General features: G+C 41.5%; 1 protein-coding gene across 2 annotated transcripts in view; it reads right to left on the minus strand.

Moving 5' to 3' along the window:
- Positions 1-13556, minus strand: part of KATNA1 (katanin catalytic subunit A1) — a 36584-nt gene extending 23028 nt beyond the window's left edge. The window contains exons 1-4 of one of the 2 annotated variants that reach the window (XM_055432965.2): positions 13264-13556; positions 9963-10060; positions 3545-3719; positions 1503-1660 (exon numbers count right to left, since the gene is read on the minus strand). In XM_055432965.2, coding sequence (XP_055288940.1) covers positions 1503-1660; positions 3545-3706 — 320 coding nt within the window. In that variant the 5' untranslated portion in view covers positions 3707-3719; positions 9963-10060; positions 13264-13556. The remainder of the gene's footprint in view (positions 1-1502; positions 1661-3544; positions 3720-9962; positions 10061-13263) is intronic. The other variant, XM_055432964.2, reaches the window with a different exon arrangement.
- Positions 13557-14307: the final 751 nt, after the last annotated feature.

The raw sequence follows: 14307 nt of genomic DNA on the forward strand, positions 1-14307 counted from the left end.
GCGGAGAGTGCTAGCTTTGTAACCAAATCCACCTGGGTTCAAATCTTAACTCCACCAGCTACTAGTTTTGTGATAACGGGGAAAAGTTATCTAAGTTCACTGTATCTCAACTATCTTACCTGAAACACAGAGAAAATATAACTAATTATTTGGAAGGCTTATTGTGAAAAATAAAAAGAATAACATGTGTATTCTGTATTAGTGCTCAGAACCACATGAGTACTCAATATCTAGCATAAAATACCGGAGAAGGCAATGGCAAGCCACTCCAGTACTCTTGCCTAGAAAATCCCATGGACAGAGGAGCCTGGTGGGGTCGCTAAGGGTCGGACACGACTGAGCGACTTCACTTTCACTTTTCACTTTCACACATTGGAGAAGGAAATGGCAACCCACTCCAGTGTTCTTGCCTGGAGAATCCCAGGGATGGGGGAGCCTGGTGGGCTTCCATCTATGGGGTCACACAGAGTCGGACACGACTGAAGTGACTTAGCAGCAGCAGCAGCAGCATAAAATACAGTCAAGGAGTAACAGTTGCAATGATAGAATCTTAAACATCTAAAAAGCACCTGAGCAATGTTTTAATGCAAGGCTCTCAAACTGGTTAAGGGGCAAAGAAACTGAAAGTTACTGTTCTTTGTAGAATGCTATTATATGCTGCTGCTGCTGCTAAGTCGCTCAGTTGTGTCCAACTCTGTGTGACCCCATGGACTGCAGCCCACCAGGCTCCTCCGTCCCTGGGATTTTCCAGGCAAGAGTACTGGAGTGGGTTGCCATTGCCTTCTCCGCTATTATACACTAATATATTTAAACATACAATACAAACTAGGAAATCTATTGTGTGAGTAAAATAGATATACGACATCCACTCGCACTCCTGTCAGTTAAAAAAATATGCAGTGGAACTAAGCATAATTGGCTCTTTTAAGCATTTCAGTAAATATAAACTTTCACTAATCGTTCACTTTCTGGCACCAGGTAATAGGAATTTGGAAAATAAAAATGTCAGAATAAAACCTATAATTGAGAACATTGTATCTTTTTTTCCTGTTAACTAAAAAGCCTACTTTTCAATTTTAGAAGTACTGTAGCTTGATAAATAGCAGTGTTCTGTGAATAGTTTTTTGAGAACTACTGTTTTAGTCTAATTCCCACACTTTACATAACAAAATCTGAGGTCTAGAATGGTTATATGCTTTTCCCAAAGCTACAGATAGTGGCAAAGATAGACTTACAGTCCAGATATTTCAATCTCCATCCCCATGTTCCTTCCATAAGGGGTATCTCTACTACTTTGAGCTCATTCACAAGAGAATACGTCTACCTAAATTTCATTTACTGAAATGGGTCACAGAATCACACAATACACAATTTAAGTTACAAACGATATTTAAAAACACAAATCTTCTCCCATTCCTGTCTCTCAGCCCCTCAGTTCTCCTCTTAGACAGAATGCTATCAGTTCTCTGTGTCAGTTTGTTCCTTAAAGAGTTTCCACTTACCTTCGTTCGGCAGGTACAGGCAAGGACCAGACTTCTCCCTCAGATGCTGGAAGCTCGTGTTGTGCGGCTTTTAATGGAGTGCTGTCTAGTTTAAAGCTCTCTAGTGTTTTCATGATATCCTTAACATGTTTCGCTTCCACATTTATTTCCTGCCAAACCTGATTGCAAAGGAGAATATGGTTCTTTAAGTTTCTATAACTAATAAATCACTGCCAAATTAAGTTGGGCCATTTATTAAGAATGCTAGAAGCCTCCATTTTGACATCAGACATCCAGGAAATCATACCAAAATGTTTTGATGAAATTTTATAATTGTTCATAAATTCTTTATTTTTCATTACAAAATTAATTCTGATAAAATGAATTAAGTGTTCTGGCCTAATTAGGTCATTGTTACTCACTTATAACGATGTGCATTATAAGTCAAGTGCATATTACTTCTGCAAGTTGTGCTTTGATGGTTCTTATGCTACTTAACTGACTTTAAAAACGCTCATCAGAACTGACTAATTTCACAATTCACTAATGTACTGCATCCCACAGGTTGAAAAATAAAGCTTCAGAAGATAAATGGCTCAATTTACATACAACCTATATATTTTTTTTAAAAAAAGCTGCCTTTACAACTTTAAAATGATATATATATATATATATATATGAAAGAAATGAAACTAGCAATGTTTGGTTTTAAAACTAAATGATTTAACTATCCTTTTTCTCTTTTTTTTTTAAAAAAACACATTTAATCTTGGCATTTCCCTGGTGGTCCAGTGGTTAAGACTTCACTTTCCAATGTAGGGGGTGCAGGGGTGCAGGTTCAGTCCCTGGTTGGGGAGCTAAGATCCTACACGCTTTGGGGCCAAAAAATCAAAACATAAAATGGAAGCAATGTTGTAACAAATTCAATAAAGATTTTAAAAAATATACTCAATCTTTTATTTATATTTATTTTTGGCCATAGCACATACCTTTCAGGTTCCCACAAAAGGGATTGAACTTGTGTCCCCTATGGTGGAAATGTGGAATATTTCTACTGGACAGCTAGGGAATTTCCAATTTAAATATTCTTATAAAACTTTAGACTTCTTAAAAAGTTGCTGGCCTAAGAACAAAAGGTCTTAAAAGTCTTTCAGTGGCAAATTTAAGACATTTTACAAAATATTTTCCCCTTCTAATGTAAAATACGAAGAGGCAGATTTAAGGAAAGAGGTTAATAAGTTCAAAGAGATAGACTATTTCTCTTTTAAAGAAATTAAGGACAAATATAGAATATTATTAAAAAGGCAGTTTAGTAGAACTTGGGGGTAATATTTTCTCTAGAAGATCAGCTCAAAAAGACTATTAATTTCTATAACATTTCTTTCCTGGGACATTGTTGAACCTTATTACAACTGACACATCCAACTGGACGTTAAGTTCTATAGTTTCTACCTATAAATTTCTTCCCTCATGGCTCAGTGATAAAGAACCCGCCTGCAATGTAGGAGCCGCAGGAGACTTGGGTTCCATCCCTAGGTCGGGAAGATCCCCTGGAGGAGGGCATGGCAACCCACTCCAGTATTCCTGCCTGGAGAATTCCATGGATAGAGAAGCCTGGTGAGCTACAGTCCATGGGCTCGCAGAGTCGGACATAACTGAAGCAACTCAGCAAGCACACAAGTTTCTACTGCTCAGTGGCTAAAACTCCTCACATGGGATTCAAGTATGGTCTGATTTATGATGTTGTATAGGGAATATGGTACATGTGAGATTCAGGTGTCATCTGCAGTTTCAACAATGGCTTAATAAAGTCAATTCTAATTTTACCAGGTCAAAATGTGATCTAGAAAAAAATTTCAAAACCATTCCTATTAGACTCCAAAAATTAGAATAAATGAGTAGAATTCATCATACTGAAGATGGGGAATATGACACATTGTTTTAAGTAACATTATATACAAATCCATATAATAAATTATACAGTCTTAATGCATAGCTGCAAAAGCACTATTTAAATCTGAGTATTTTAAACCACTGAAACAAACAGCAGTCACGAATCTTACCTGTTGCCATTTCTGCTGGAGGTATGTATCTTTGACTGAGTACAGATACTTGTTCATTTGGTCAAGAACTCCCTGATAATAGACCATTGCAGAGTCATAATTTCCCAGCAATGCATATTCACGGGCCAACTTTACATTCTCACTAATCATAAGAAGACTCATGCTCAGTTACAAGCTAAAAAAGAAAGAAACATTTCATATTAAGTCTTTTAAAAATGACAAAGAGTTTTTTAAAAGCATACTTTCCAAGGATCCCTGAAGAAGCTTGCTTTCACACACACTACATTTTCTATCTCTGTACATTTCCTTATAATTTCCACTCCTTCAGAGAAATTTCTTAGTTCCCACAGTCAAACCCTACCTATGTGTCAAAGTCCCACTCGGAGAAGTAGCAATTTTCCCAGTATGTCTATCTTCCAAACTTGTCAGTTCAGAATAAGCCCTCCCCCTTCTAAAGTCCCCCGGTACTTGACTGGGGGCCTTCATCTCAAGGCACTTGTCCACCTTGAATCTCTGAGAGCAGGAAAAGATCTGAGTTGGTAACTTCAGTGTATGAAATACAAGTCTTATGGAATATCTGCAGAACAAATGTAGAATGTTAGATGCTTTTCTTGGAAGGCAGTGTGAAACAGAGAAAACACATGTTTTGATGTTAGAAGAATCTTGATAGAACTGTAATCCTGCCACCTTTGTCAAGCCCTTTATCTTTTCTGAGCCTTAGTTTTTAAATCTGTAAATTGGGATTGTTACTACTTCTTTTTTGTTTTTAACCACACCACACAACTTGTGGGATCTTAGTTCCTCCAACAGGGATTGAACTTAGGCTCTCAGTGTTGAAAATGCAGAGTCCTACCCACTGGACTGCTAGGGACTTCCCGAGTAACCATGTTTCCAAGAGTAGCACTATAAGGAATAAATGACTATTCAAAGTAGCCAGCACACTACTTGGCAAAGAGTAGGTCTTCAATAAACGCTAACTGCACCTTCCCTGAAACTTTCCATATACAAAAACCATATAAAGCATAGTCTTTATACTTTGTAGGCTGTGGATATATGGATAAGGGGTTTTCACAGGTGGGTTTTTACCTACCCTCCAGACAGCAGATAATTTCAATGACATAAATATTGGGCCAGAAAGTAAGGGAAAACTGATCAACTTTTTATGAGGTAGAAAGTGAAAGTGTTAGTCGCTCAGTTGTGTCCGACTCTTTGTGACCCCCATGGACTGTAGCCCGCCAGGCTCCTCTGTTCATGGACTTCTCCAGGCAAGAATACTGGAGTGGGTTGCCATTCACTTCTCCAGGGGATCTTCTTGACCTAGGGATCGAACCCACATCTCCTGTGTCTCCTGCACTGCAGGTGGATTCTTTACCTGCTGAGCCACCAGGGAGCAACCACCTCAATTTTCAAAACTAAGGACAATACAAAGCCTATTTCACTTAAGACCATGATGTGGTAATCTTAAATAAAACATTAGCTATTTAACAATGTATCACCAAGGACATGCATGCACACGCGCACACACACACACATATACTCCACAATCAAGAAGGTTTATCCCAGGAATGCGAGGATAACCTAAGATCAGAAAATCCACCTCATAATTCCTCACACTAATGGACAAAAGAACTTCATACAAAAATGAGTAGCACAAAAACAGCAATTTATGAAGGGGAAACCCAAATGGTTAACAAGTATAGACACTAGTAATAGGAGAATGAAAATAAAGTGTGCGAGACCTCTTTTACATTTACTAGATTAAAAAAAAATTAGTACTGGCAAGAATTTGGGGAAGAAGACATCCCCTCACATACAATTTGTAGGCATAAACTCCTACAATCATTTTGAGAGCGATCTGGTCGTATTTAAGAGAAATTATGTATGCAGCTATACTATGATGCTGCCACCCTACTTTTCTATAAATATTCCAGACGAAGTTTCACACAGACCCACAAAGGAACTTGTTTTTGGATGTTAATGACAAAACTGTTTGAGATATCCAGTAGTTCAGTTCAGTTCAGTTGCTCAGTCGTGTCCGACTCTCCGCGACCCCATGAATCACAGCACGCCAGGCCTCCCTGTCCATCACCAACTCCCGGAGTTCACTCAAACTCATGTCCACAGAGTCGGTGATGCCATCCAGCCATCTCATTCTCCGTCGTCCCCTTCTCCTCCCGCCCCCAACCTTTCCCAGCATCAGAGTCTTTTCCAGTGAGTCAACTCATCGCATGAGGTGGCCAAAGTATTGCAGTTTCAGCTTTAGCATCAGTCCCTCCAATGAACATCCAGGATTGATCTCCCTTAGAATGGACTGGTTGGATCTCCTTGCAGTATAAGGGACTCTCAAGAGTCTTCTCCAACACCACAGTTTTTTCAAAAGCATCGATTCTTCGGCGATCAGCCTTCTTCACAGTCCAACTCTCACATCCATACATGACCACGGGAAAAACCATTGCCTTGACTAGACGGACCTTGGTTGGCAAAGTAATGTCTCTGCTTTTTAATATACTATCAAGGTTGGTCATAACTTTCCTTCCAAGGAGCAAGCGTCTTTTAATTTCATGGCTGCAATCAGCATCTGCAGTGATTTTGGAGCCCAAAAAAATAAAGTCTGACACTGTTTCCACTGTTTTTCCATCTATATCCCATGAAGTGATGGGACCAGATGCCATGATCTTTGTTTTCTGAATGTTGAGCTTCAAGCCAACCTTTTCACTCTCCTCTTTCACTTTCATCAAGAGGCTTTTGAGTTCCTCTTCACTTTCTGCCATAAGGGTAGTGTCATCTGCATATCTGAGGTTATTGATATTTCTCCCAGCAATCTTGATTCCAGCTTGTGCTTCTTCCAGCCCAGCGTTCCTCATGATGTACTCTGCATATAAGTTAAATAAGCAAGGTGACAAAATACAACCTTGACGTACACCTTTTCCTATTTGGAACCAGTCTGTTGTTCCATGTCCAGTTCTGTTGCTTCCTGACCTGCATATAGGTTTCTCAAGAGGCAGGTCAAGTGGTCTGGGATTCCCATCTCTTTCAGAATGTTCCACAGTTTATTGTGATCCACACAGTCAAAGGCTTTGGCATAGTCAATGAAGCAGAAATAGATGTTTTTCTGAAACTCTCTTGCTTTCTCCATGATCCAGCAGATGTTGGCAATTTGATCTCTGGTGCCTCTGCCTTTTCTAAAACCTGCTTGAACATCTGGGAGTTCACGGTTTACATACTGCTGAAGCCTGGCTTGGAGAATTTTGAGCATGACTTTACTAGCGTGTGAAATGAGTGCAATTGTGCGGTAGTTTGAGCATTCTTTGGCATTGCCTTTCTTTGGGATTGGAATGAAGACTGACCTCTTCCAGTCCTGTGGCCACTGCTGAGTTTTCCAAATCTGCTGGCATATTGAGTGCAGCACTTTCACTGCATCATCTTTCAAGACTTGAAATAGCTCAACTGGAATTCCATCACCTCCACTAGCTTTGTTCGTAGTGATCCAGTAGTTGGAGGTAATCTATTTCCTGCTACGGAAAAGATAAGAAAGTATGTTGCATGCACTAACAAATACTATGTAGCAGATGGAAGCAATGAAGAAAATGGACAAATAGCAACATGGAAATATCATCAAAATACAGGGTTAAGGGAATTTCCTGGCAGTCCAGTGGTTAGGACTTGAAACTTACTGCCCAGGACCTGGGGATTCAGTCCCTAGTTAGGGAACTAGGATCCCACATGCTGCTCGGCCCAAAAACAAAAAATACAGGGTTGGGTGGAAAAAACAAAACAAAACTGAGACACAGAACAAGGTCTAACCCCCCAATACCACTTTATAAACTTAAAAATATGCTATGTTTATATGTGGTATATAAAACACTCTTTTTCAAAGGATACATACACATCCAAGAACACATATTAAATACATTACAGTGTCTACAGTGGGTAAGATAGGGAAATATGAGTGGAGAAAGAGGATGAAGGGTAGGGTTAGGGTTAAATAACTACAACAAAAGAAGTGCCTTATATCCATCAATAATCACAGAGAGCCTGAAAGATGGCTCTCAATGACTTCTGCCTCCAGGTGTCCAGACCCCTGCGTAATCATCTCCTCCTGAACGTGAGCCTGTAAAATAATGAAGTGTCATTTCTGAGATTACACTGTGACTTCTGCCTTGCTCACCGTCTTCTGCTCTCTGGCTGGACCACTCCAAAGGAAGCCCAGCTACCATGCTGCGAGTTGACCATGCATAGGCTAATGTGGCAAAGATCTGATGGAAGCCCAAGGGCAACAGAGGAACTGAGGCCCTTAGTCCAATGGTCCAGAGACACTGAATCCTGCCAACGATGCCGTGAGGGAGCGGGGAAGGGGATCTTCCCTCAGCCGACCCTTGAGATAACTGCAGCCTTGACTGGTACCCTGACTACAGCCTGTGAAAGACTCTGAATCAGAAGCACCCAGCGAAGTTATGCCCAGAGCCTAACCAAATAAACTGTGAGATAATAAATGCTTGCCGATTTAAGCCATTTAGTTTTCAGGTAATTTGTTATGAAGCAATACAGCTATAAACTGACTCTATAAGTAATTCAAGACTGATCATCTGCTGTCCAAAAGGAAAAAAAAAAAAATCCCATGACTTTCTGGAGTCATGACCACAGATAATATTCCACTTGGATAAAAGCTCTGGGTCAGGGACATGGCTCTCTGTTATTTTATGGATATAGCCCCAGCACCATGCGGCCTCTCACGCAGCAGACACTCAGGAAATCTCTGAATGAACGAGTGCTGCCAGGTTTTGTCCAACTACTAAGATTTCTTAACTTTGCCCAGCTTCTTACCCTCAGCACTCTCACATTCCCTGATCCTCAACTCATCCCTATTACAACTGTGGGAGGCTTGGCTCTGAAGGTACATATGCCCTCGAGTGACACCCAGTCTGGGCAACAATGCAAGAGGAGCACAGCTGGGGCCTGTTGGAAGCTGTTGGAAGACGTGCTGCTGGCAGAACATCCTTGATCTGGATAAGCACGCTCAGCAAAACTTGCATGTCTTTTCCTCCCTTAACAGACACTGGCTCTTTCATCCTCCCCACCCACTCCACCCCTCACTTAAAAAAATCTAAATTATTGCCCTTGTGTCCTTCTGAGGGCCAGGGTTCACTGTCCCAAAGCTCACAGAAGTCACTCTAGGCCTTCTTTGAAGGTTCTGTGTTATGGATACTTCTTTCTACTCAGATAAAATTCCTAAGTGGTTAATGAATGGGCAGTTCTTAACAAACAAATGTAAAGTCAACCCAAGGCCACATCAAAAATGACCTAAAAATTCTTGGTTATCAAAGAAAAGATGGATTTACTGAAAATGAATCAAAATACCACTCAAAATCTAAACTGTCAGACAAAAAATAAACTTTCCAATTCTTTTAGCATCTCTAGGTCTAAGACACTCTTCTCAAATGAATGCCAACATGGTAAGTTTACAGGAATCTTCAATTTCCAAGAATATATCCTTAGTTTGTGCCTGCATTCTCAGTCATGTCTGACCCCGCATTGGCAGGCAGATTCTTTACCACTGAGCCACCTGGGAAGCCCTGGTGGCTCAGTGGTAAAGAATCCTATCCACCTGTCAATGCAGGAGATGCAAGTTTGATCCCTGGGTCAAAAAGATCCCCTGGAGGAGGAAATGGCAACCCACACCAGCATTCTTGCCTGGGAGATCCCATAGACAGAGGAACCTGGCAGGCTACAGTCCACAGGGTCACAAAGAGTTGAATATGACTTAGCGAATAAACAACAATATATCCTTATCACTGCCAAAATTACACTTCAGGAAGACAGTATTTGGGTCTACCTGACACAGTATCTGGCAATACTTGAAGAAATGATTAGCCCTTAGACCAAACTTTAACCACAATGAACTGAAAACACTACCTATTGATTCAATTAATAGAAAATGAGATTGTAAAATCATAAAAATGAGATTGTCCAAAAACACACTGCTGGTTTTTAAAGAGAGGTAATTAAAAAGAAAAATAACCATAAGTATAGGTTATGCATGCTTAACCTGGATAAAAAATATAAGTTTTTCCTTTATATGATCCTTCCTGTCAGAACCACCCTTTTGCTTAAATGTCCTGAGTATTTCTTTTACCTTATGACGAAATTCATTCATTTAACCTAAGTAAGATGAAATTTTAATTCAAGTAACAGAGCCTCCTGATGAGGGTGAAAGAGGAGAGTGAAAAAGCTGGCTTTAACTAAGCATTCAGAAAACTAAAATCATGGCATCTGGTCCCATTCACTTCACAGCAAATAGATGGGAAAAGTAGAAACAGTGACAGATTTTATTTTCTTGGGCTCCAATATCACTGCAGACTGTGACTGAAGCCATGAAATTAAAAGACACTTGCTCCTTGGAAGAAAAGCCATGACAAACCTGCTGCTGCTAAGTCACTTCAGTCATGTCCGACTCTGTGCAATCCCACAGACGGCAGCCCACCAGACTCCGCGGCCCCTGGGATTCTCCAGGCAAACCTAGACAGCATATTAAAAAGCAAACTCATGAGTTTGCCGTATAGTCAAAGCTATGGTTTTTCCAGTCTTCCTGTATGGATCTGAGAGTTGGATCATAAAGAAGGTTAAGTCCTGAAGAATTGAGGCTTTTGAACTGTGGTGTTGAAGAAGATTCTTTTGAGTCCCTAGGACAGCACGGTGATCAAACCAGTTAATCCTAAATGAAATCAACTGGAAGGACAGATGCTGAAGCTGAAACTCCAATCCTTTGGCCACCTGGTGAGAAGAACCGACTCACTGGAAAAGAGCCTAATGCTCGGAAAGAGCGAAGGTGGGAGAATGAGATGACAGAGGAGGAGATGGCTGGACGGCATCAGCGATGCAATGGACGTGAGTTTGGGTAGGATCCCAGAGTTGGTGATGTACAGGAAAGCCTGGCATGCTGCAGTCCACGAGGTCGCAAAGAGTCAGACCCAACTGAGCGACTGAACTGAGGAGAAGGGGACGACAGAGGATTAGATGATTGGATGGCATAATCGACTTAACAGACGAGTCTGAACAAACTCTGGGAGACAGTGAAGGACAGGGAAGCCTGACGTGCTGCAGTCCATGGGGTCACAAAGAGTCAGACAAACTTAGCAACTGAACAACAGAGTCAAATTATTTTAAATACTAAAAACTCAGAATTACAACAAAATTTCTACCAAACTTGATGCGATGTTGTGTAGTATTTCTGCTGCTGCTAAGCCGCTTCAGTCATGTGCGACCCCACAGACGGCAGCCCACCAAGCTCCTCTGTCCCTGGGATTCTCCAGGCAAGAATACTGGGGTGGGTTGCCATTTCTTCCTCCAATGCATGCACGCACGCATGCTAAGTCACTTCAGTCGTGTCCGACTCTGTGTAACCCCATGGACAGCAGCCCACCAGGCTCCTCTGTCCACGGGATTCTCCAGGCAAGAATACTGGAGTGGGTTGCCATTTCCTTCTCAGTAGTATCTCTATAAAGAGACAAAGTATCTTTACTCCTCCAGTATTAGGGAAAGAAACATTCAAAGAAATTGAAAAAGGTTACAGATCCAAATACCTGAGTTCGAAGATTTCTGTTCTCTGCCCCAGAACAAATACTGGACCTTCCCAATTCCACACCTAAACAGGATACCATGCCCACTTAATTTTTAAAGGAACCTTAGACAGGGTTCCACTCTCACTACAGTTTTTACTGTAATGTGCAAAGGTCATTCATTCAAGAAATATTATGGAACACACACTGAGGTGCAAGGAATTGCACTGAATACAAAAATAAGACAGACCTTGAAATCATTTTATTTATCCTCAGTTTTTTTCTTTGCTAAGTAGAAGGAAACAAGCGCAGAACATTATTAAGCACAGGCTAAAAAATCAGTATCAATGTTAAAAAATATTTACCTGCAAAACTAATGTCCTAAATTAAAAACAGATAAGGCTCAATTATGCATTTTCCTGAGGGCATTTCAGTAAGCTGAGTGTGTGTAACTTCAGCAGTGACAATACACTGTGAAGCAATTTTCAGAATGTTCATCTCTGGAATATGAAAGCAACCATAATGCTAATTTTACAATCAGTCACTGATGATTACAAATAAGCACAATAGTGATCAATGACCAATTATAGCACGGCATACATTCATACCTTTATAATCATCATATGATAAATACTCAAGAAACACAAAAAAGTTATCACTACAAAAAAAGCACCGAGAGAGACCTGGTCAAGAAAACAAAAACATATATATGTATTTGGTAAACTTCCAGTTTACCTCGAACAAATCAGTGAATATAAAAATTAAAAAGTAAATTAAAAGCCATATTCAAGCCATATAAATACCACAGGCAGAACCTATTTAGCATGTTATCAGTATTGACCATACTGATTTGACACACTATCTTTTAAACCAGTCAAGCAGCTAAAAAGCAAACAAGCCCAAACCATTATTGTAAACCAAAATTCAACATTGTTCCAGAAAATTCTCTAATCCTTAGTATTTGTCAGAACTGTGATACCAGTTTCAAAATAAGATGCAGAATCCATTGTAGACTACGGATCTAGCACTGAATCTTTAAAATGTAAAAGCTACTTGAATAACTAATGCCATAAAGGACCTTTATATAGCTTTTCATAGTCTAAGAATGTTGGAAAGTTGACTGGCATTGAAAGAAAATTAAGGAAAACATGAATAAAAAAACACGTTGATTGGCACTACCTCTTTATTTTTTTAAGGCATGAAACAAGTCACAAGTTAATACTTGTATTAATAATGCAAGACAAAGAGTTTTGCCACTGTTTCTTTGTGTGAGAACTCACTGATTACAAAAACCATCTCCTTTGGAAAAGAAAACAGGACTGCACACTGAGGTATTTTGGCCCGTATGAACATCACAAGAATCTTTCTTGATACCTTGGTGTTCTAGCATTGTGACTATGTGGTAAAGATATACCGCACACATTCTAAAATATTAAGAATGTCCTCAGCAGTACCTAAGGGTCTTATTTCAAAGAGGAAGACACACACGAGTGCTTTCAAAAGAGAGGTGCAGCAGTGTGTTGTCAGAAGTTAGTAACTGATACAAAAATGGCACTTGGCACTTAAAAGAGAAAATCCTTTTTGGGTAAATGAGGGCTTGAGTCTATCCCCCACAAGGCATTTAGGATCCACGTCCATCTCTAACTTTGTCACCACATAGTATACAATATGAAACAAAGTTTCGAGGGATACTTTTTCTAAAAGGTACCAACTCGAAACAAACAGAGTCGTCAGCCTCCTGTAGGATGCCCAGCTCCAAAATAAGAAATAACGTCCTCAACATCACAGCTACCTAACAGAATGTAATCCCCGATGTCAAGGCTTTTGCTTTTTTTTTAACCCCCCTGAGGGGAGAGGGTTTCGGGCGGGGAACGTGTCAAAAAAGCGAAGAAATAAAACCAGGTTTGTCGACCGGAGACGTCGCCAGCGACACAGGCCTAGAATGGGATCGGCAAGGGCCCCCAAAAGTCTCCGGCCAGACAGGATTCCTCAGGTGGGAGGACCGCCGCCCAAGCCACAGGTGTCAGCGACAACAGCGAGGACCTAGCACCTCGGCGCAGGCACCGGCAGGCTCACAAGCAGAATGCGCAGGGGATCGCACCACAGGTTCCCGAGTCCCTCCGAGACCTGATCACGGGGGTCCGGGATCCGCGCGACACTCACCTGCGGCGCAGAGGCTCTCGGGAAACCGCCCACTGCCGGGCGGAGGGGGAGGGCCGCGCGGGGTTCCGGGCAGCGAGGAAGGAGGGCCCTGCCCTGTCCTGCCCCAACCACCCTGCTCTCTGCTCACGGACCCAGCACTGCCTGGTCCAACCGTCACGAGCCCCAGATGCTGCTTCAAGTAGCCCAGACTTTGAAGGCACACCCGCCACGGTCACTTCCGGTGCCAAGGCTGGCCTCGGTGACTCCAGCGCACGCGGGGCGACGCCCCGGGAGCGAGGACGCCAGGCGGCGTGCGCGCGCCGGGCGCCGACTGGGCGGGGCCGACGGAGGTGGGCGGGGCCGACTTCTGGGCGGGACCGATGGGTGCGCCTGCGCAGTCCCGAGCAGCCGCCTCCCCTGCGGACAGGTCTGGCCGAGGGGTGGGAATGAGTCAAATAAGTGCTACGCTTCCAGTTCCTCGGTGTTTTCCGAAGTGCTTTGCTCACTTTTCCTCCCACTTGATTTTCATCACGCTGCTCAGAGGTTAGGCGATTAGAGTTTCTATTTTACAGGTGAATGTCAGGGGTCATACAGTTCGTTTATGACAAATCCGTTTTTAGAACCAAACACTCAGAATTTGGCTGCGGCGCTTCTAGCTATAGAACATGAATACTGTAAAATAGAGAATGAGTGACCAAAGATATTCGGACAAAATGCTGGTGAAATTTCCTTTTTTTGGTCAACGTTTTAATGCAACCAGACTACACATACAGTTATGATGTTTCACGATGTATAGAAATACGCGTAATGGACAGTTAGTATTTGTGGACAGGCTTCCTCCAGCCTTTATCTCCAGCCTTTTTCTTCACCTAAGGTGAAAGAGACGCATTTAAGGCGCGGTTTCCTCTAGAAGGGCTTGGTAATTAAAATTCTGATTTTAAAGCATCCCTGCTTTAAAAATATTTAACATACTAATTTTAAACCCCCTAATTTAACACAGACTTATATAAATGCAATTAAGGGAAATACATTCATTCAGTCCACAGATGTTTATTAATCGAGTAT

This window comes from Moschus berezovskii, chromosome 10 (genome assembly GCF_049115385.1).
Source record: "Moschus berezovskii isolate FMDL1 chromosome 10, NW_MosBer_1.0, whole genome shotgun sequence".
Lineage (NCBI taxonomy): Eukaryota > Metazoa > Chordata > Mammalia > Artiodactyla > Moschidae > Moschus > Moschus berezovskii.